The following is a 21,836-nucleotide window of genomic DNA, read 5'->3' as shown; positions in this document are numbered from 1 at the left end:
GTGAAAGGTGGAGAAATGCTATTCTGGGGTCACTGAGATTTTTAAGGAACTAGGCACAGGCAGCTTAGGTTTTCTGGGTGGGGACAGGACAAAGAGTTTCCTCTTAGCCCCAGGGGAATGCAGAACTGGACATCTTAGGGGTAGGGATGGGGGGAAGGGCTCAGGCCGGGGAGCCCAGGGGCTGGGGATGCAAAGAAGACAGAGACATAGGAGAGCGTTCTTGAACTTGCTGTTGTTAAAAGGATGAAGGCTGAAACATCAAAGGGGAGTCTGACAACAGGACTCCTGACCGCCCTGCTGCCCCACCGCCACCCCCCCCAACTCTTGACACAAAGAATTTTATTTTTGACATCAGAATCTCTAGTCCTAACCTCTTTCCTGACTCCAGGCTCTTCCCCTCCCCTTACCCCAACTGGTTACTGAACGTTTCCCTTCCAGGATCCCAAAGGCTCCCTGAGGTCAGGGACTTACTTACAAAGCTCAACCCAGGGTCCCTTCCACTGTCCCCACTTTGGAATTCCGTTTCTGCCTCACACTGGTTCGTGTCCGGGTGCCATCCTGCCTTCCCTGTCTACCAAGAATCTTGGGAATCTGGGAATTGTTCCCTTTTTTACTTTCAACTGCATGCCACCCAGACCCTCCCCCCCATTCTTGCCCACACCAGAGGTGGCTATGTGACCCCGACCTCAGTCCTTGCCAAGAGTGCGTCATGCAAACAGGACCCAGGCAGGGCCCCCTGCAGAGCTCTGTTCAGGAACTCTGGAAAGATGGGGTCTTTTTCCTTCTGAGTTCTTGGAAGCTAAAGTCCATGTCAACCTGCTGCTCTTGGTGCCAATTTCACTGCTCTGAAGCCCCTGAGACCTACCCTCGTAAGAAAAATGAGAAGTTAAGACAGAGAGAGAGACAGACAGACAGACAAAAAGACACCTGGTGACATTATTTAAACCCACAGACCGGGGCGCCTGGGTGGCGCAGTCGGTTAAGCGTCCGACTTCAGCCAGGTCACGATCTCGCGGTCTGGGAGTTCGAGCCCCGTGTCAGGCTCTGAGCTGATGGCTCAGAGCCTGGAGCCTGTTTCCGATTCTGTGTCTCCCTCTCTCTCTGCCCCTCCCCCATTCATGCTCTGTCTCTCTCTGTCCCAAAAATAAAAATAAATGTTGAAAAAAAAAAAAAACTAAACCCACAGACCTAGCCTGTGGATATTTTGGTTAATCAATTATCTTTTCATTTTCATTAACTATGTTCTTTTTATCAGAATATCAACAGCCTTCGTTTAACAAGAAATGAAAAATTAAATATTCCTTTTCACCTGCATTATTTTTTTCCTTTGGAGACTAACATTATTTTTTTTTTAATTTTTGAGAGACAGAGAGTGAGCAGGGGAGGGGGCAGAGAGAGGGGGAGACACAGGATCGGAAGCAGGCTCCAGGCTCCGAGCTGTCAGCACGAACTCGAACCGTGCTGCACGGGCTCGAACTCGGACCGTGAGATCATGACCTGAGCTGAAGTCGGATGTTCAACTGACTGAGCCGCCCAGGCGCCCCTGGAGACTAACATGACTAACGAGCTTGGTTAAGAAGACAAGGAAGGGGGATGGAAAGAGGGGTAGAGAAGGAAGGCCTGCCAGCAGCCCAGGTTGGAGCCACGGCATCTGCCGGCCCTGAGGGCCCCAGGCCAACTCTGCAGCCAGTTCTGCTCCCCGCCTGCCTGGGCAGCTCCCCTGCATCCTGCCCTCACCAAACTCTACCCCATTCCCTGTGCGAGGCAAAGAGGCACCTGGTTCTGAGATCCGCATCCAGGCTGTCCCCAGTGGACCTCCCACCTGCCCTTGGTCAGCCCCCATCGCTGCTTCCTCACTGTCCCAGTCTGGCCTTTGGACCCTGTGGGCACAGGCCTGGGGGCTCCCTCACTGCTCTCCCTGCCTCTTCTCTCTTCTTCCAAGAGATCCGAGATGAGACAAATCACTTCCTTGACTCACCTTGACAAATCACTTCCACCTAAATCCTTAACCCAAAGTCTGCTTATCAGGAAAAGTGACCTAAGACATGTCTTTGTCTCTGCCTCTCCTTTCCTTCATCCTACTACCTGGGGTGTAGATGTGACGGCCAGAGTTCCAGCAGCCACACTGAGCCCCGAGGACGAAGGTAACACCCTAGGGTTAGCTGAGCTGAAGAGGCCTGACCCCCTGATAACACCATACAGCCACGGTGCCAGCCCTGAACTGCCTCCGTGCCGCGCAGACGTCTTTCCCGCGTCAAGGGAAACTTCCTGTGCTTTACCACTGTTTTTTGTGTCTTGCAACGTGAGGCTAAACAAAACTCCTAACTGATAAACTCCCTTACTTCCCCGTTGTGTGTGTATTTCAGAAAATGTCTCTTTCTCTCTCTCCTTCTCTGAGACTTAGATTTCCCAATTCAAAAGAGAGTTGGGAGAATGAGCAGGCCATCAGCTCTTTCCAAACAGCCCCAAGACCCCACCCTCTCCAGGAAATTTGTCTTAATTGAAGAAACAGTGATGGTGGTTCCTTTCAGGGATCAATTCCCTGAATTCCGTTTCCATCCGTCATCTCACGACATGCAACACAGCATATCCCTGTGTGGTCAAAGCAGGCCTTGAACACCTTTCTTCTCACAGGTGTTGGGTATTAGGTCACGGGCTGTTCAATGAAAGAAACTAAGTCTAAAAATACAGCAGGCCAAGAAATGGGATAGCATGCTTCCCTACCAAACACCAGAGACAGAACATCTGGAGCAGAAAATATCCACAGCCCAAAATTAATAAAACAGGCCATAGTGAGGACAATGCGAGGAGTAGCACAAACTCGGTTTTTAAGTGTTAGGTCCCAAAGAAAGGTTTCAAGATTCTGTTGGGACTGAAAGTGGCTTATAGGAAATACCCAGGGAAATTAAGAAAACAAGAACCCCACAAATGAGTAACACTGGATGAAAAAAACCTACCTTGGGAGAAAAGAGAGAATAGAGTTAGAAACCATCCAAAGCAAAAGCTAGAAAAACAAAACTAAAAAAGTGGGACTGAATGAAACTGTAAACAGCCTGGGCACAGTGAAAGCGACCAGGAAAAGGCAGCCTCCTGCGTGGGAGAAGGGATTTGCGAGTCACAGAGCTGACAAGGGATTAATATCCACAATATATAAGGAATGCATACGACTCAATAGCAAACAAACAAGCAATCTGATTTAAAAATGGGCAGAGGAGCTGAACATTTTTCCAAAGACAAACATACAGATGGCCAACTGGTGCATGAACAGGGGCTCCACATCACTGGCCACAGGGAAAATACAAACCGAAACCACAAGACATCACCTCATACCCTTTCAGAAGGGCTATTCTCAAAACAAGAAAGAATGACTGGTGGCAAGGACGTGGAGAAAGGGGAACCTCTGTGCACTGCCGGTGGGAATGTGAATCCGTACAGGCAGAATGGCAAACGGAACAACAGAGGTTCTCAAACAATTAGACATCTTGCCTTCGCTCTCCATTTGGAAGCAGAAGCAAGGCTTAAGAATGCGCCATGGTGTCACGTACATGATCATCCAAAGCCTAAAAGGTCCAGAGGCAGGAGAAGAAAGAATTGACTGGACGAAGAGGAAGAGATCGGAAAGTCAGAAAGAGATTCGCGAAGGATCACTAAGGAGAAAAAGATTATGGCGGCGGTGTGCTCTCAGCTATCAGATGCCATGACACAAGGCAGGTTCCCAGGTTTAAAAAAAAAAAAAAGTAATCTTAAAAAGTGTTTCCAGAGAACAAGGTACCAAAACAGGGAACCTGGGAGACAAGGCAGTTGAGGGACTAGAGCTGAACTCGAGCGCACAAGACTCAACATTCAATATCATTCAGAGAAAAGGGTCTTAATTTTATTTAGAAACATGAAAAATAATGGCAGAAATTGTTTTTACCCCTAGGAAGTTTAGATAAGATTTCATTCTGATCACACTTAAAAATGACAAAAAGAATACGCGGGATGTCTGGGTGGCTTAGTCAGTTAAGCTTCTGACTCTTGATTTTGGCTTAAGTCATGATCTCATCGTTTGTGAGTTGAGCCTCGAACCAGGCTCTGCACTGACAGTGTGGAGCCTGCTTGGGATTCTCTCTCTCTTTCAAAAAAAAAAAAATAAATAAACATTAAAAAAAAAAAAAAGAATACCCAATCCACTGTAATAGAAAGGTATAGCATTGAAAAGAGAACAGGGGCACCTGCGTGGCTCAGTCAGTTAAGCGTCCGACTTCGGCTCAGGTCATGATCTCACGGTTTGTGGGTTCAAGCCCCACGTAGGGATCTGTGCTTACAGTGCGGAGCCTGGAGCCTGCTTCAGATTCTGTCTCCCTATCTGCCCCTCCCCTGCTCACACACTCTCTCTCGCTCACTTTCTCTCTCTCAAAAATAAACATTAAAAAAAATTAAAACAATAAATAAAAGAGAACAGGGGTGCCTGGGTAGCTTAGTCAGTTAAGTGACCAACTTCAGCTCAGGTTATGATCTCAGAGCTTGTGAGTTTGAGCCCTGCATCAGGTTCCACGCTGACAGGGGGGAGCCTACTTGGGATTCTCTCTCTCCCTCTCTCTCTGTCCCTTCTGCATGCGGTGTCTCTCTTTTTCTCTAAGTAAATAAGCTTTAAAAAAAGAGAGAACAGAAAAATAAGAGAAAAAAAGAACAACAACAAAAAAGGATAATTACATATGAGACCAAATACTAAATGTGCCAAATTCCCCTGCAAAAAGAAAAATCTAAAACTGGTTAAAAAAAAAAAAGTATTAAGTACTTTACTTAAAAATATATTAAAAATCACAACTAAAGAGATGGTCTAAAAGTCAGCAAATATCTGCTAACATAATACAGGAACTTAATCATATCTATGTTTAAAAATAGATATTAGCATATAAAGCATGAAGAGCTAAACAAAGATATGAGTAATAACAAAAGTTATGTGAGTGATGACATCAATAATTCTGAATTTATATGCCCGAAACACACACTGAAATGTTATTTTGGGTGTGTTTACTAGGTCTGGAGGGTGTTCGGGGATGATGTTCCCTCCTGCTCCGAAATTCTGTAAACCTAAGAGCAAAGCCAGCTGAAACACATACAGATACCAGGATACAAAGAAACACTCAAAACAGAAAAGAGAATTCTGGAAAATGCACATTCTCAAATCATTGTGTGATAATTTTAGAAATAAATCAAATCATAATTATATAGTCAACCACACAAAACCATTTAAAAAGCAATCTTTTTGAATAACATTTGAAATGAGTTAGAGCTAAACAAAGAATGGATAAGAATATTTATCTCAACCACAGAGAGGATCTGACTTGATGAAAAACCATAGAAAAAGTTGCCAGTCAAACTGAGCATACATATTTGGCTATATAAAAACCTTTTCTGCATGCCCCAAATGTAATAGTCAATAAAAAGATAGCAGATCAAGATAAATATTTGGGGCATATATAATTAAATATATACAACAGAGATAAAAACTTGAGGGGTCCCCTCCGATCTCAGGATAGCTCTTAAGATACCATGGAGAACCCCATGGGCCCCTTGGAACACAGCGTGAAAACCACCGCCTTGTAATGTAAGATCAATGCCTTGTGATCTTCATCAGATGCTTAACACGAGGGAGACCCAAGACACAGAAAAGCTTGCTGTGAATTGGCCAAGAGCTCACAGGCAGAGTCAGGAAGTGACTCCTGGATCAAATACAGAAGAATTGGAGATGAGAGTCCTGGGGGCAGGAACATTCAACGCACATCGGTTGTCAAGGTGACGGACTGAACAAGGTCACAAGTTCCAGAGAAGCATGAACTGCAACAGGAGGTAGAAATCTCCACTTACGTGGACTCCTGGGAGGCACGATGGGCATTACCCAAACCTTTTACCCATGGAACCACAGATATTCTCCTGAGATTCTGCTAGCCAGACCATTTCTGTCTTCCTATATTATCCTAAGTCAACCCAAGGACCATCACAACTGAAGAAAGAGGTCACAGGATCTTTGGCTGGCAATTCTTCCCACAACAAGGGCCCGAAAGAAAGAAATGGCAAAGCAGTAGTGGTTCAAAGTGGAACCTTTGAAGGGAGCCTCCAGACCTCTTCCAGCTAGGCAACTTCAGACGCTACACAGAAGCTCTCTGGGGGCCTCAGCATCATGGTCAATCACATGAGAATATTAATAGCACTTACCCTCCTGGGGCTGTTATAAGAAATAAACATATATAGGGGCGCCTGGGTGGCTCAGGTCAGTTGAGCATCTGACTTCGGCTCAGGTCACGATCTCACAGTTTGTGGGTCTGAGCCCTGCGTCGGGCTCTGTGCTGACGGCTTAGAGCCTGGAGCCTGCTTCGGATTCTGTGTCTCCCTCTCTCTGTGTCCCTCCCCCACTCATTCTCTCTCTCTCTCTCTCTCTCTCTCTCTCTCTCTCTCTCAAAAATAAACATTAAAAAAAATTTTTTAGGGGTGCCTTGGTGGCGCAGTCGGTTAAGCGTCCGACTTCAGCCAGGTCACGATCTCGCGGTCTGTGAGTTCGAGTCTCGTGTCAGGCTCTGGGCTGATGGCTCAGAGCCTGGAGCCTGTTTCTGATTCTGTGTCTCCCTCTCTCCCTGCCCCTCCCCCGTTCATGCTCTGTCTCTCTCTGTCCCAAAATAAATAAATAAACGTTAAAAAAAAATTTTTTTTTAATTTTTTTAAAAGAAATAAAACATATATAAAGACGTGTGCTCTGTTTAACCGATGGTAAGCACTCAATACATTTCATAAATCTTATGATACACAAGATTAAAAACCCTATATCACCCAAATCCGCCAATTTGAGGATTGTTAAATAAACCATTCTACATCAATCAGAACACAGGAAATTCTTGAGAAAGTGTATAGTAAATAATGTAAAAGAAAGAAAACAGAATAGTATGTACTTCTAGATTACAACACTTCAGTGTAGACTTGAGGATCACAGGGGAATATAACTGCCCCAAGTCCTTTTAGAAATTAGAGGGCACGTGATGAAACAGCTAATATGCTAGGCTCACTGTCACTGCTGATCAAGCGTCCTACACAAACAGGTACTCGAGTGAACTGTGAAATCCAGACGCCACTACTGACTAAAAAGGGTTCAGAGCTTCTTGTCTGTCTTGCTTCCAAAGGGAAAGAAGCCAGAACTCACAGATGGCCAAAATTCCACCTGGGAGGCTCAAACTCTTGAGTTAAGCCATCATCAGACCCGCCTGGCCAGGCCAAGGCTGTTTCACAGTGAGAATCCAAATGCCTTTGAGAACACAGGCCCCGCTGTCCCCTGATGGCCCACACCCCAAGTGACACTCGTTGTCATTCGTGGCCTGGCCCCTGGGTTCACTGACCACAGGGTTTCCCTTTAAGGAGAGGTGATCAATAGAAGAGATACGGACGGAAAGTCTCGCTCTTTTCCGTCCTCCCTTCTTGCCACTTGCCGCGAGTGTCTCTTGGGCACTGCCTGCCACACGCTCGCAAAGCTGAAGAAATCAAGGACTTCCTGCTCACGGCCGGGCGGAAGGACGCCAAGTCCGTCAAGATCAAGAAAAATAAGGATAACGTGAAGTTTAAAGCCCGATGCAGCAGATACCTTTACACTTTGGTCATCACAGACAAAGAGAAGGCAGAGAAACTGAAGCGGTCCCTGCCCCCAGGTTTGGCAGTAAAGGAGCTGAAATGAACCCGGCACACTGATGTGAACCGTATTCAAGTTTTTAAAATTCTTAAAAAAGAAAAACAAGAGAGACGGAGGGCAGGAGTGGTGATCAGAGAATGGGGACAACAGAATTTGAGCACTTAAGCGTCTACAGATGCAGGGGGTATGCTAACGGTGCGACCCTTCAGAAAAGTGATTCGATCTAGGAATCCAGATACGCTGAACTGAAGGAGGCGGAAGACTGGAGGGTAAAAGGAGAGCCACTTCGTGATGGAGACACCGCTTGACGAGGCGCGTCCCCCGCTGTCCTCAGTGAACTGTGTGCTTCTGGCTACGGTAATGTCCTCCTGTGCAAGCTGAGAGTGTCCCCATGTGTAAAGTCACTAGTGCACGGTGACCACAGTCTTGCCCTGCTCTTCTCACCAGCGGCCTAAGGGACGGGATGCTGCTCGCTGGGCCGGCCCCCGGGCCATTTCTCCCTGTGGCGAGACCCGGTAACAGGCTGAATGAGAAGCTGAATGAGAAAAAGCTACAACAGGTTGGAGAGGTGAAGTCACTTACGATGACAGAGAACGGAGAGAGATGGGGGAGGGGGGTGCGGAGGGGCAGGCCGGCTGAGAGAACCCGAGATAAGACGCCGCAGAACTCCTGTGACATATGGGAGACTATGAGAGAAGAAAAAGAACATTCCTCTGTTATAAGTACTGTTTTTTTTAATTTACGTTTATTTCTTTTTGAGAGACAGAGAGAGAGCACAAGAAGGGGAGGGGCAGAGAGAGAAGGAGACACAGAATCCGAAGCAGGCTCCGGGCTCCGAGCTGTCAGCACAGAGCCCGACGCGGGGCTCGAACCCACAGACTGTGAGATCATGATCTGAGCCGAAGTCGGACACTTAATCGACTAAGCCACCCAGGCGCCCCAAACATTCCTCTGTTATAAATGGGAGACTCTAAGATTCTTTGGAGAGGGGCGCCTGGGTGGCTCCGTCGGTTAAATGTCCGACTTTGGCTCAGGTCATGATCTCAGGGTTTGTGAGCTCGAGCCCCGCGTTGGGCTCTCAGTGCAGAGCTCGCTTCAGATCCTTCTTCAGAGCCAGCTTCAGACGCTCTGTCCCCTTCTCTCCTACCCCTCCCCCACTTGTGGGTGGGTGTGTGCCAGGGTGTGTGTGCGCACCCATGCATGCATCCGTGCTCACTCGCTCTCTCTCTCAAAAGTAAACATTTTTTGGGGCGCCTGGGTGGCGCAGTCGGTTAAGCGTCCGACTTCAGCCAGGTCACGATCTCGCGGTCCGTGAGTTCGAGCCCCGCGTCGGGCTCTGGGCTGATGGCTCGGAGCCTGGAGCCTGTTTCTGATTCTGTGTCTCCCTCTCTCTCTGCCCCTCCCCCGTTCATGCTCTGTCTCTATCAGTCCCAAAAATAAATAAACATTGAAAAAAAAAATTTTTTTAAAAAAAGTAAACATTTTTTTAAAAAAAGATTCTTTGGAGATATGCAAGCAAAAACTGAATTTACTTTCTCATTACTTTGGGCTAATTGACCATGCTTCTTTGAATGGCACACCACCCTTGGGGCCCCAAGGGGTGCAAGAATTATTCGGGTTACATTCACACCAGATCTGTCTCTTGTGGAGAAAACTATGGGGGGGGGGTGGCGGGGAGAGAACAGGATGGCATCCAGGACAAAAGATGGAGAAGGCACCATGCTCCATAGGAGAAGAATTTGGTGAAACCAGCTGAGATTAGCACGTCTGTGGACGAGCCAGCGTGTGCACAGGGGAGACTGAGAGGGATGTCCTGCAACAGAGCTCCCATTCCAAGATCCTGAAGTTTTCCAAGAAGGAAACAAATAACTGAAACAGCCCGGCATTCACAGGACGGACAGCGTTCACAGGTGAGCTTCTTCATGAAGTTTTAGAAGCTAGCTCCCGAGAGAGATGATCCTCTCATCAATCCTGGGTGAATGCAATCGCCTAAGCCACGCCCCCCCCCTCCCTCTTTCCCCGTCGCCAGGCACCACCACTCCTTAAACAAGGTGTCACCATGCACCGTCACTGTTCAATGGGACCATACAGTAAAACGCTTCGAAAGCTACTGCTATGGCGTGGGGTGGGGAGCACTTGGGAAAGTACCGAACAGAAACAAGCCCTCTTATACGATCTGGATGGAAAGGTATTTTCTAAGCACAACCACAATGGAAGACACCGCGAGGAAGCATAAAACTGCACAGAAATTAAAAAGCGTTTCTAAATCTAATAGATGCTGAACAGAAAACAGAAGTGGGTGGAAAGTATGGCACAAACACCACAAAGGGCCAAAATCCTAAAAATCTAAAGCACACATATACGATGATTAACATGACACCACCCCCCTCGTTCCCGATGGCAACACAGGAGAAGAATTCGCTGGCTCATTTAGGGAAGATGAACTATAAGTGTTTTTAATAAGCACTTAAAACTAATCATCTTTAGTGTACAAAGAAACTCTAATTATGAGATTCATTTTTACCAAATTACAACAATATGCTCAAGTCATATGGGAAAAAATGGCCGTATGGAAAACAATCAGATACAAAATATGATCTATTTCCGTGACCTGAAGATGTACCTTTCCCCAAAATTTTAATTTTTTACTGTTTTTGTTTTGTTTTTTTGAAGTTTATTTATTTTGAAAGAGAGAGACAAAGAGCGAGTGGGGGAGGGGCAGAGATAGGGAGAGAGAGAATCCTAAACAGGCTCCATGCTCCGCACAGAGCCTGACACGGGGCTCAATCCCACAACCCTGGGATCACGACCTGAGCTGAAATCAAGAGTCAGACACCTAACCAACAGAGTCACCCAGGTGCCCCTCCCCAACGTTTTAATGTTGATTTATTTTTGAGGCTGGGGGGTGGGGAGGGACAGAGAGAGGGGGACAGAGGATCCAAAGCAGGTTCTGCACCGACAGCAGACAGCCTGACGCTGGGCTCAATCCCGAGATTACGACCTGAGCTGAAGTCAGATGCTTAACTGACTGAGCCACCTAGGCGCCCCGAGATGTTTTTATTCTTGCTGAATGCCTGTTCGTGATGTCAGTTTGTAGCTTTATACTGCAGAATGGTGTTTCTCAATATTTTGTTTGAACCGGATATAACTTGATTGCAAAAGCTCTTTCTTCAACTTTGTTCCCATGTAGGGAAAAAAAAAAAAACAGATCCCAGAAACAAAATTCAGTTCAGCACCACGTAGCTTTGCATACTGACCAGGCCACATCACAAACTTGTCAGCCCAGCTCCTGAGCCCCACGAGCCTTGTAGGATGCTGCTATAGGAGCGCCTGTCACAAGCCACAGCCAGGGCCAGAAAGGGGTGCCAGCGTAATTATTTCTGTTAGACTGAAATGAATACGACCGTTGTTGCAAATCTGGAAATCTACCTTGAGTGTTACACCCCGGAAGCGGGGCTTGGCCGGTCTCTGCCAGAGCCTCCCAGACGGGCACAAGCCATGTTCCCCTTCTTAGCCCAAGCCAGAGCATCCCTGCATCTGGACAGGCTGCTCTGGGCTAAATCAGCTTGCTCCTCGAGTACTTAACTACCAGCTGGTGAGGAGGTCCACCAAGACAAGAACCGAGCACATCTCACCTCCTCTCCACTCCAGCCCGGCCACCAGTTTGTCTATGCTCTGAAGCACAGGGGGCCTTGCCCCAGTCAGCAACATCCCCAAACCACAGCCGTCCGGACCTCAGAGCTCTCAAACTTTCATGTGCACTTCTAACAAGGTCCGGGATGATGCCGATACCACGGGTTCCATCAACCACTCTCAGAACAGCAAGGATCCCCGGAGGGAAGTGTCAGTCTTCAACCGTATGCCCACTCCCATCAAACGGGCCTCAAGTACTCCCTGTACCGCCTACATCACAGCCATCTGGGGAAGTTTCTTAAAATGCAGACCCACTGCATGAGCAGCTCCGAGAGAGGGGCCCAAACACCTACATTTTAACATGCACCATACTCCCCTCACGTGAGTTCTTGTAGACGGCAAAGCTTGGGAACTGCCAGTAGAGAATTCTAAACGTCCTTACTGGGCCACACCACGGGGAGCTGCTGTGCCTGCCTTGCGTGGCTTCTGAGTTTGGCAGAAGGGCTTTTGCTGAATTGCACCTTGCCTTGAGGGGTCCTATGCCACGCAGGAGCACACACTTCTCTTTCATATTTACAGGCTAAAAGCTGTGGAGAGGATGACTCATCACAATACCTACTCCCATTCATGACCATCTGCGAGAAAAATTTCATTCGCGGCTAAAAAAAAGTTGGGTGTTTTCCAAACAGCCAGCCTGGAGAAGAGGAACCATTTAACGGTTGTCTTTGTCTCTTTATTTTGACAACTGGAAGCTCAGAGCCAAACGTGGGGCTCACTTCTGGCAATAACGCAGGTCCTTTTGACCTAAACCTCTGCGTATTAACAATACGGCTCAGCTCGACTCTCCCACTCACGTGTTCTCATCTCCCCAGTGTGTTAAATCCATCACCCTCCATTGCTAGTGCGCTGTACGTATGGATGGGTGGTAGGCATCTGGGCTGTCCACCAATATCGAGTCTTATCCACTTCCGGACTCAGGGGAGTAGTGTGGTTCCCCGAGTCCTTGAAGTTGGGTGTGGCCCTGTGATTTGATTTGGTCAATGAAATTTGTGTGGAGGGGACTTGTGTCACTTCCAGGTGGTGACCACTGAGTTGCTGGTACTCCACACTTCAGCCTTTCCTTCCCCTTCCTGGGCAGTCCTGCAAGCATGAGCTAATGAAGAAGAGTCACGACATAAAGGAAACCTGGACCACGGGGCGCACAGAGGACCAGTCTGGGCAGTCACCACACCCCAGGGAGCCTGGTGAGAGTAAGAAGTAAACTCCCGTTGTGCTAAGTTGCTGAGATTTGGGGATAACCTAAAACCTAAGGCTACCCCGACCATATCATAGGCAAATGACCTCAAGTCCTTTCTGGAGAGAAGCTGAGTTATAAATACACAGCAAATATAGACACAAACTCCTAACAAAAGTCTGTTCGAGAGAAAAGATATTTATAGAAGATTATGTTGAGGATACACGGTCACCCTACTTCTCTGAGTACTTCGGATTTGTTCTTGTTTCAATCTGATCACCAGCCTCTTTCAGAATCAACATCCCCGAGTTGTGTTTTCATAGTCTGCTCTTTTTTTTTTTTTTAAATTTTTTTTTTTCAACGTTTATTTATTTTTGGGACAGAGAGAGACAGAGCATGAACGGGGGAGGGGCAGAGAGAGAGGGAGACACAGAATCGGAAACAGGCTCCAGGCTCCGAGCCATCAGCCCAGAGCCCGATGCGGGGCTCGAACTCACGGACCGCGAGATCGTGACCTGGCTGAAGTCGGATGCTTAACCGACTGCGCCACCCAGGCGCCCCATAGTCTGCTCTTTTTAAACATACATACATAATATTTACCTATTCATTTAAGTGTATAATCAAATGGCATTAAATACATTCACTCTGTTTTTTAGCCATCACGGTCCCCAACAGAAAGGCCCTCTCCATAAAAAACCCTTCCCTTCTTCCCCCAGCCTCTGGTAACTTCTGTCCTATCTTCCATTCCTATGGAATTTCCCTACTCCGGGTACCTCATATGAGTGGAATTATATAACATGTGTCCGTCTGTGTCTGGCTTATTTCACTAAGTATAATGTTTTCAAGGTCCACCTGTGTTGTAGCATACATCAAAATTCCATTCCTTTTCCTGGCTGAATAGTATTCCATCGTGTGTTCCTACCACATTGTGTTTATCCATTCATCTGTTGACAAACACTTGGGTTGTTTCCACCTTTTGGCTATAATAAATAATTCTTTTTTAAAAATGTTTTTAACGTTTATTTTTGAGACAGAGAGAGACAGAGCATGAACGGGGGAGGGTCAGAGAGAGGGAGACACAGAATCGGAAACAGGCTCCAGGCTCTGAGCTGTCAGCACAGAGCCCGATGCGGGACTCGAACTCACATACCGCGAGATCGTGACCTGAGCCGAAGTCGGACGCTTAACCGACTGAGCCACCCAGGCGCCCCTGCTCTGACTTTTAAATCAAAGGTCTCATGGGGCGCCTGGGTGGCTCAGTCGGTTAAGCGTCCGACTTCAGCCAGGTCACGATCTCAGGGTCCGGGAGTTCGAGCCCCGCATCAGGCTCTGGGCTGATGGCTCCGAGCCTGGAGCCTGTTTCCGATTCTGTGTCTCCCTCTCTCTCTGCCCCTCCCCCATTCAAGCTCTGTCTCTCTCTGTCCCAAAAATAAATAATAAAACGTTGAAAAAAAATTTTAAATCAAAGGTCTCAGACAACCGGTGCATGAAATCCTCTGTTGCATTTTCAGGAAAACGTTGCTTGCTTGTGTACATCACCCACTATCCTATGCAATGTTGCCTATATAAAATCCCCAGGGGAAACATTTTTGAGGATTAGGTGTTGGGATAAGGTTGATGCTTCCTGTTTTCTGATAAGAATTCCAGAATGGATCATGATGCCGCCGGGGAGCTTACAGCCAGATTTCAAACTTGAACAGTCACTGTTGATGCCCCGACCACACCTCTTGGGACCCCCTTTACCACTTCTGGGCACTCAGGCCTGACTTCAAATGGGCAGCGCCTGTATCTTTGTCAGAGGACTGCCCTTGGGCTGCCCACGAAGGAAAAAAAAAAAAAAAAAAAGGCCAAAAGTACAGGTTTTCCCCATTATCTGTAAGTCGGCCTTATGCCGCTTTGCTTTTATGAAAGCCCTACGTTAGTACTTGTCATTGCTAACTGAAAGAAACCAGAGGGTTTTTACTTTTAGGAAATGCTAATTGTTTCATCTTTTTACGCCAGTTCAGTGAAAAAAAAAAAAAAGCAAAAAAAAAAAAAAAAAGCAAAAACCACTCCACTTTGAGATGGTGGGGGAAATCCCTACCTGAGAATTATTCTTGTGCTCTCCCTGCTCTCCAAGCCACTTTAACCAATTCCCGACAGGTGTGGGTATAGAGATACCCTGGTACCCTTACCTAGGGTCATTCTGGGCCACGAGCTTTGCATTGTTTCAAGCTTCCACTTGGGATTGAGTGCCAGTAGCCAACTACGGTTCCTGCCCTAACAGCAGACCCCACGGTGACTTCCCTTTCTGGGTCACTTCCTCCTTCACCTGCCTGTGTCCCCTGCACCTGCCGATCCTCTCAAATTCTTGACTCAGTGTCTGCTTCTGAAAGGAACCTACATGAAGACAAAGCTCCCCTGTAGCAACTTTCCTAGATCCGTTTGCTTTCCATATTTCTGTTCTTCTTTACCCTGGTTCTGAAGTTTTATTTACATTTTTAAAAAATTCTTCCACTGTATGCTTTCTTGCATACTTCAAAGTCTTTGCAGAATAAAGCATGGTGGAACTATTTTAGCCCAAGGAAAAAAACAAACAAACAAAAAACCCCATCATGTAATGTTACACTTAAATGCAAGATAAAAGATTTACTGAATAGGATCCCAATTTTAAAAAATACCTATGTACATATGCGTATGCACTGGACAAACGAAAAGCAAGAAATGCGCCAGTTAACAATGATTAACTTGGGGTGATGTCACTGCAGATGGTTTCCCTTTTTTTCTTCTTTATGTTACAAGGAACGTGAAGCCTCCTTGTCTATAAAACGAGAACACAGTCATACCTGCCTCATGGAGTTGTGTCGATCGAAATTAAGCATACGTGTAATGCAGTAATTAGCTGTATCACATATTTACATAATAATCACAGTATGTGCCTAATATGTACCCTAATAAAGGGTAGCAGGTGCCGTAATTACGAAAGCAATTAATGAAACAATCTAAGAGGAAATGTTAGAATTGAGAAAGTAAAAAAAAAAAAAAAAAAAAACAACAACCCATACTTCAGGCTTTGTAAAGAACATTCGCTTACATGAGCTCATTCTCCCTTGAGAACCCTTGCAGGAGGATCAGGGTTAGGGAGAGGGAGTGGGCAGGAGACGGAAACTAATATTTACTCAATGGCTAACATGTGCCAATGCCAAGGTGGCCACTTTGTAGATGTCTCAGGTGAGAAGCATGGGGCTCAGAACGGGTAAGAAACTTGCCCAAGAGGCGGGACCCATGGCTCCAACTCCAGACTCCTGGTCCAGTTTTCCTTCTGCTCCAACAGGCTCCATTGTGTCATCGCCCCTCAAGAGCCTGTGTCCGTACCTGCCCACCTGTCCGTGACATTCTCAGTTTCGAAGGCACCAACGTTCACCAGTCTATACATACAAGCTGCTCCTTCCTATCTCTATGTCCCCGGGGAGCGCCAAGGGGTGGCTTGTGGTGCGTGGGGTGGAGTTAGCTCCCCAATCTCTCCCCAAGCCATCCCAAATGAAGAGTCAGTCTGAATAAAAACACCGCACTAGCTATGCGGACACAGAGTCAAGGTCAGCTCCACAGTAATACTTCTCGGCCGGGTTGTTCACCCCAAGTCCTCTCTACGCAGAAATTCTGGAACCATCTTCAGAGACAAAGGAGTTGACACACTGGGGGATTTAGGGAATTCTGCGACGAGAGCCCGGCAGAGATTGTGGGCTGGGACAGAGAGCCGTGATGACTTGTATTCTCTATCCGCTCCCCCACCCCCCGCCCTGGGGGCACGTGTTTTAATCATCACAGAGAATGCTACCAGAGTATGTCTTGCTACCCTGTAGCTGTCGTGTCATACATCCTTGCTGATGGGCAGGGGCCCGGTGTGGAAGGGGCCTGGGATTATGAGCGGGACAGTGTAGCACGAAGTGCTTCAGAGAGAGCCCGTGTGTCCCTCACCCTGCCAATCCTCCCCGGCCTGCCTCCTACTCCCCAGCTGAAACCCTGGGCTTTTCTAGACTAACCCTGGGAAATCTTTCTGGACTAATCAGGGCTGAGGCTGATCTGTTATACTTTGCGCTCCCGCTCCTGGCAGAACATCGACCTAAGACAACCATGCGTGGGAGCTCCCAGCAAGTTTGCCTTATCACCCCGCCTCACTGACAAGCTCTCCTCCCCGGCACAGGGTCCAGAGCCACAGAGCACTCGACGCACCCTGCTGCTGTTCCCCAGGCTCTGGTGGCTGGCGGCTGCCACCTTTGCGGGTCATTTTTCAAAGCCCCTCATCCGCTTCAGCTCCCTCCTCTCCTCAGAATTCCGATACTATCTTCCCCAACCCCCTTCGCGCTCGATTATGCTTCAAAGGTGAACAGTCTTCAGAGATGCGGTACAAAGACGCCCAACGTTTTCCTTCTGCTGAGAATAAAGGCATAACCGACCATAGCCCTGTCACACTCTTGCTCAAAAACTCTCAATGGCTCCCAATTGCCTCTAGATAAGTTCTAGCTCCTCAGTTTGGCAGTAAAGGTCCCCCTTCATGCCTGTAGCCAGGAGACCTTCCTTCCACTACTCCATGTAGATCAGGTAGCTCATGGGGCAACCCCCGAATGCAATTCTCTTCTCCTCTAGAGTGCAAAAACGCTTCAGTCTCCAAACCATACCTAACACTAATTGGTTCAACCCGAAGGTCACCCCGCCGCCTTCCTTCCCATCCTCATTAGCACTTTTGCCTCCCTGGTTCCCATTTGGTAGTGAGTCCCATTCTTCTCCCTGTAAGTGTGAAGCCACGGACAATCTTTTTAATTTCGTGCCCCCCCCCCCCCAACTAACCCTTGCCTCACGCAGAGTCCTAAGGCAATACATGTTGCTAGCTTCCTGTTCCGATTTGTAAGCTTTCCCCCTAAAATCACAGGGACTCAAGCTCTGTCTCCTCACCTAGGCTGAAAACCCTTCAGAGCAATTCAAGAATCATTCAACCTCCCCCACCCCGCGAACTGTGCTAACAAGCAGGCCCCGACTCAGGAGGTCTGGGGAGGGGCTGAGACCGCATTTCTAACCATCCCCTAGGTGATGCGGCTGCAGGTGCTCTGGGGAGCACGTTCGGAGAAGCGGGGAGGCAACACCACCTGTTGATCAGGCAACAGCTCACATCTGTGCAGCCCGGCTGAGCGCGGAGGCGGAAGACGCCAAGACCGCGAAGCGGCCAGCCGGGGAAATGCCAGCGGGGCCGGCCGCCCCTCCGCCCCCCAGCGACGCCCACTTACCTATGGTGGACACGACGGTGCCCACGAAGTAGAAGGCGCCGGTGAAGTCCCAGCGCGGCCGGGCGCTGTCCACGCGGATGCCGGCCTCGGTGGCCTCCTCGTAGTGGCGGAGGAAGCCGCGCAGCTCCTCGCGGCTCAGGTTGTGGCGGCGGCTGAAGTTGGCCAGGCGCTCCTCCCAGCGCTGCTTGGCCTGGCGCTCGTGCGCCAGCTCCAGCGCCGAGAAGACGGCGGCGCCGCCCAGCAGGTAGAGCACGATGAGCGCGGCGAGCAGCAGGAAGCGCGCGTTGTCCTCGTTCAGGTGGCCCGGGCCGCAGCTGCAGCCGCAACCCCGGCCGGCCATGGCCGGGCCCCCGGGGGCAGTCCCGCGCTGGGCTGCCGTGGCCGCGGGCCGACTCTCGCCCGGGCCGCCCGGGAGCTCGCGGCTCAGCCCGCCCCCGGACGCCCGACGGCCGGCTCGCCCATGACCGCTGGGCGCTCCCCCAGGCCGCGCGGCTCCCCAGGCCGCCGCCTCGTCGGCCGCTGCTGCTGCACCAGCTCCCCACGTCCGCCTCGACTCCTGGTTTCAAATCCGCTTTGTCGCCTCCGTCCCCACACGCCTTGGAGTTCTAAACGCTCAAGGTCCGAGTGACCCGGGGCACAGTCCGCTTCTTCTTGGCACGAGGACGCGGGCGCTGTTTCCACCCGACGCGCGCCCAGCTCGGCTCGGATTGGGGAGGGGGTGTGGCGCGTCCTCAGCGCAAGTTGGGGCGGACTTGCATTTCTCCCGAGGCGTAGGTCTCGGGGCCGGCGGTTTCCGTCGCTTCAACCATCGCTTCTCAAGCCGCCGACGGCCAGGGCGCGGGGTGTCAGTGTGCCGGCGCCGGTGGTGCCTCCCCAGATGGATCCGTGGTGCTGCGTGCCAGTCGCTGCGTGGCGCGGGGACTCAGGCCTCTGGGTAGTTACCCACCGGCTGCCGGGGCTTAGAGACCGGAGCAGGTTCCCGGCGGGCGCACCCCCAGGGACTGCGCGGAGCGGGGTCCACGGGTTCCTACGCCGCGCCCGGCCCCCACGCTGCGCGGCATCCGGCGGGCGGACGGGCTGGAGGAGGAGACCAGAAAAGGAGGTTGGAATGAGCGGACCAGGGAAGTTAGGGGCATCTCCCCCGGGCAGCCTCCCTCTCCTTGCCCGGGCCATGCGCCCTTGGGTCCGGCGCGGGGGCGTCTTCCGATCCCACGTGTCCGCTCCGCCGGTGTGAAGCGCGCGTCCCTAGCCAGCCCCAGCTCCCGGAGAGGGGGCCGAGGACCGGGGGCTGGAGAGTTCCATCCTCTCCATCCGGCCTCGGCCGCCTCAGTGAGCGCCAGAGATTTTGTGCTGCCGGGGCGCAGCGCAGAGCGTTCTTCCCCCACCCCATGCAGAGCAGCGGCGAGGCTCCCCAGCAAACGGGCCAGGGGCTCCCTCCCCGAGACCTCGCCTTTCAGGGGACGCCGGCGCAGCCTCTGCGCTGGACTCTCACCTCCCGGGGAGAGCCCCCTCCGCGCCGCTCTGTCGGGACTGTCCTCAGGTCCCCTCTTCGGCGCGGCTCTGCTCTGCAGAACGGCGCTGGGAGCAGAGGTCCACGCCGGGCACTGCCCTGCCTGGCTGGCTCGCTCCGACGCTGCAACAGGTGGAGCCACGCGGCTGCGGGCGGCAGCGTCTCCACCCCGGCCTCCGCCTCCCGGCCGCGCCGGGCCTCTCCCTTCCCTGGTCTCCGACTTCAGGTGCGGGCTCTGGGCGGGCCCACCCACCCGGGGGCTGCAGCGCTCCCACCCCGGGCGCGCAGATCCGGGGAGTGGGTGCTGAAGAGGTACGTTGGGTGCTTTGCGGGCTTGAGTGGGCCCCTTTTGGGCCAGAAGGGGGCGCTCCGTCTCCTCCAGACACGTCTCGCCCACACCTGTGTACTCAGCCACACACTGCCCCTCCGGAAACACCAGCCCTTGGCATGTGGGAGTGAATACGGATACAGAGAGGAATGGACGCGTGGGCATCTTCAAACTAAGTAGAAGTTCCCTGCCTCCCGAGAAAGTAGTCCCAAGCTCAGAGTCCGCCCATCACCCACTTAAACTCTCCAGGAGCGGAGAATAAACACAGAGCTCCGGATTCCAATACATCTGCCATCCCCTCAGTTCCGTTACCGACTCCTGAATGCCCCTGTTTTATTTAACTTATTGGAGGCAAGAGCTTTAGGTGGTAGTGAGTATGGAGACATGTATACAACCAGGTGTAAAGTCCGGCAATTACTCCCCTCCCTATTTTACTATGAAAAATTTCAAACATAAGGTTGAAAGGATTTTTATATACCCACCACCTAGATTCTTACAATGAACGTTTTACCATACTTGATTTATCATTTATCCATTCCTCTTTCTATCCTTCAACCCACCTCGTTCGGATGCATTTCAGAGTAAGTTGTAGACGTCCGTGCAACCACCTCCCCACGCTGGCCAGTACCTTTCCCTACATATCATTAAGGAGAGTTCAATATTTACAGATTTTTTTTTTCTCGTGGGGTAAAACTTACATACAGTGAAATGCACAGATCTTAAGTGTACTGTTAGATGAGTTCTGACAAATGCATACACCTGCTCAAATTAAACAGCTGTCTATCCAACCTATCAACCAAGTGTCACCAACAGGTCAGTGTTCCCCATATGCTCTTTCTCAGCAAATCCCCACCCACATTCCTCCAGAAGAAATCACTGTTCTTTTTTTTTTTTTTTTTTTTTTCCCTACCATGGACTGGTTTTGCCTTCATGGAACTCAGTTTTGCTTGTTCTAGATCTTCATATAAATGGAATCCCACCGGGGTGCCTGGGTGGCTCAGTCTGTTGAGCGTCCGACTTTGGACAGTTCGTGAGCTCGAGCCCCGCGTCGGGCTCTGTGCTGACAGCTCAGAGCTTGGAGCCTGCCTTAGATTCTGTGTCTCCCTTTCTTTCTGCCCCTTCCCCGCTCATGCTCTGTCTCTCTCGGTCTCTCAAAAATGAATAAACAGGGGCGCCTGGGTGGCAGTCGGTTAAGCGTCCGACTTCAGCCAGGTCACGATCTCGAGGTCCGTGAGCTCGAGCCCCGCGTCGGGCTCTGGGCTGATGGCTCGGAGCCTGGAGCCTGTTTCCGATTCTGTGTCTCCCTCTCTCTCTCTGCCCCTCCCCCGTTCATGCTCTGCCTCTCTCTGTCCCCAAAATAAATAAACGTTGAAAAAAAAATGAATAAACATTAAAAGAAAATTTATAAATGGAATCCTACCTTTCCATACTTTTACGTAAAGCATTATTATTTTTGAGATCTTCCCATGATATATGTCTCGGTCATTTATTCCTTTTTCTTGCTAGTATTTTTATTGTTTGAATATTCATACCCCTATTGATAGAAACCGGGGCTATTAGAATTCCTTGGCTATCCTAAAACTGTTAGGAACATTCTGGTACAAATTTTTGTGGATCCGTTTTTGTAACTCTTAGGTAAATACCTAGGAGTGGAACTGCTGGGTCATAGGGGAGGTGTGTCGTTTTATATGAAACTGCTTAACATTTTTCCAAAGTAGCTGTACTAACCAACAATGCACAATAGTTCCATATGTTCCATATCCTTGTAAACATTTGGCAGTATCAGTCATTGTGATTTTAAACATACTGGTGGGTGTGCGGTGCTCTCTCATTGTGGTGTAATTTGCATTTGCCTGCTCTCTTAATGTGTTTATGGCCATTTGCATATCTGCCTTTGTAAATTATCTGTTGAATATTAATGCTGAAAATATTTCTTGAAATATTGTAAGTTATCTGTTAAATATCTGTTTAAAAATGGATTTCTCTTTTTTATTGTTGAGGTGTAGGGATTCCTTATATATATGTAGGAGATCAGTCTTTTCTTAGATACTTTTTTTTGTTTTGTTTTGTTTTGTTTTGTTTTATTTTGTTTTGTTTTTAGTAGCTTCACATCCAGTGAGGAGCCCAACATGGGTCTTGAACTCAAGACCCTAAGATTAAGACCTGGTCAACCCACTGAGCCACCCAGGTGCTCCTCAGATACCCATCTTGCA

The 21,836-nt window shown here is 49.4% G+C and overlaps 2 protein-coding genes across 3 annotated transcripts in view; one reads left to right on the top strand and one right to left on the bottom strand.

Annotated features, from left to right (window-relative positions):
• Positions 1 to 19,570, bottom strand: part of KCNK13 (potassium two pore domain channel subfamily K member 13) — a 108,672-nt gene extending 89,102 nt beyond the window's left edge. Inside the window, exons 1-2 of one of the 2 annotated variants that reach the window (XM_047863967.1) lie at positions 19,278 to 19,570; positions 17,786 to 18,862 (exon numbers count right to left, since the gene is read on the bottom strand). In XM_047863967.1, coding sequence (XP_047719923.1) covers positions 17,786 to 18,125 — 340 coding nt within the window. In that variant the 5' untranslated portion in view covers positions 18,126 to 18,862; positions 19,278 to 19,570. Of the gene's footprint in view, positions 1 to 17,785; positions 18,982 to 19,277 lie in introns of those variants that run through there. The other variant, XM_047863968.1, reaches the window with a different exon arrangement.
• Positions 3,532 to 21,832, top strand: LOC125167474 (60S ribosomal protein L38-like). Its single transcript, XM_047861618.1, has 4 exons — positions 3,532 to 3,541; positions 7,467 to 7,717; positions 9,291 to 9,301; positions 21,823 to 21,832. Exons 1-2 carry the CDS (start codon positions 3,532 to 3,534, stop codon positions 7,700 to 7,702), a joined length of 246 nt encoding a protein of 81 aa, XP_047717574.1. The 3' UTR covers positions 7,703 to 7,717; positions 9,291 to 9,301; positions 21,823 to 21,832.
• The last annotated feature ends 4 nt before the right edge of the window (positions 21,833 to 21,836 follow it).

Source organism: Prionailurus viverrinus, chromosome B3 (assembly GCF_022837055.1).
Source record: "Prionailurus viverrinus isolate Anna chromosome B3, UM_Priviv_1.0, whole genome shotgun sequence".
Taxonomy (NCBI): Eukaryota; Metazoa; Chordata; class Mammalia; order Carnivora; family Felidae; genus Prionailurus; species Prionailurus viverrinus.
The sequence above is the reverse complement of the archived record's forward strand: the minus strand, read 5'-3'. Positions and strand labels throughout refer to the sequence as shown.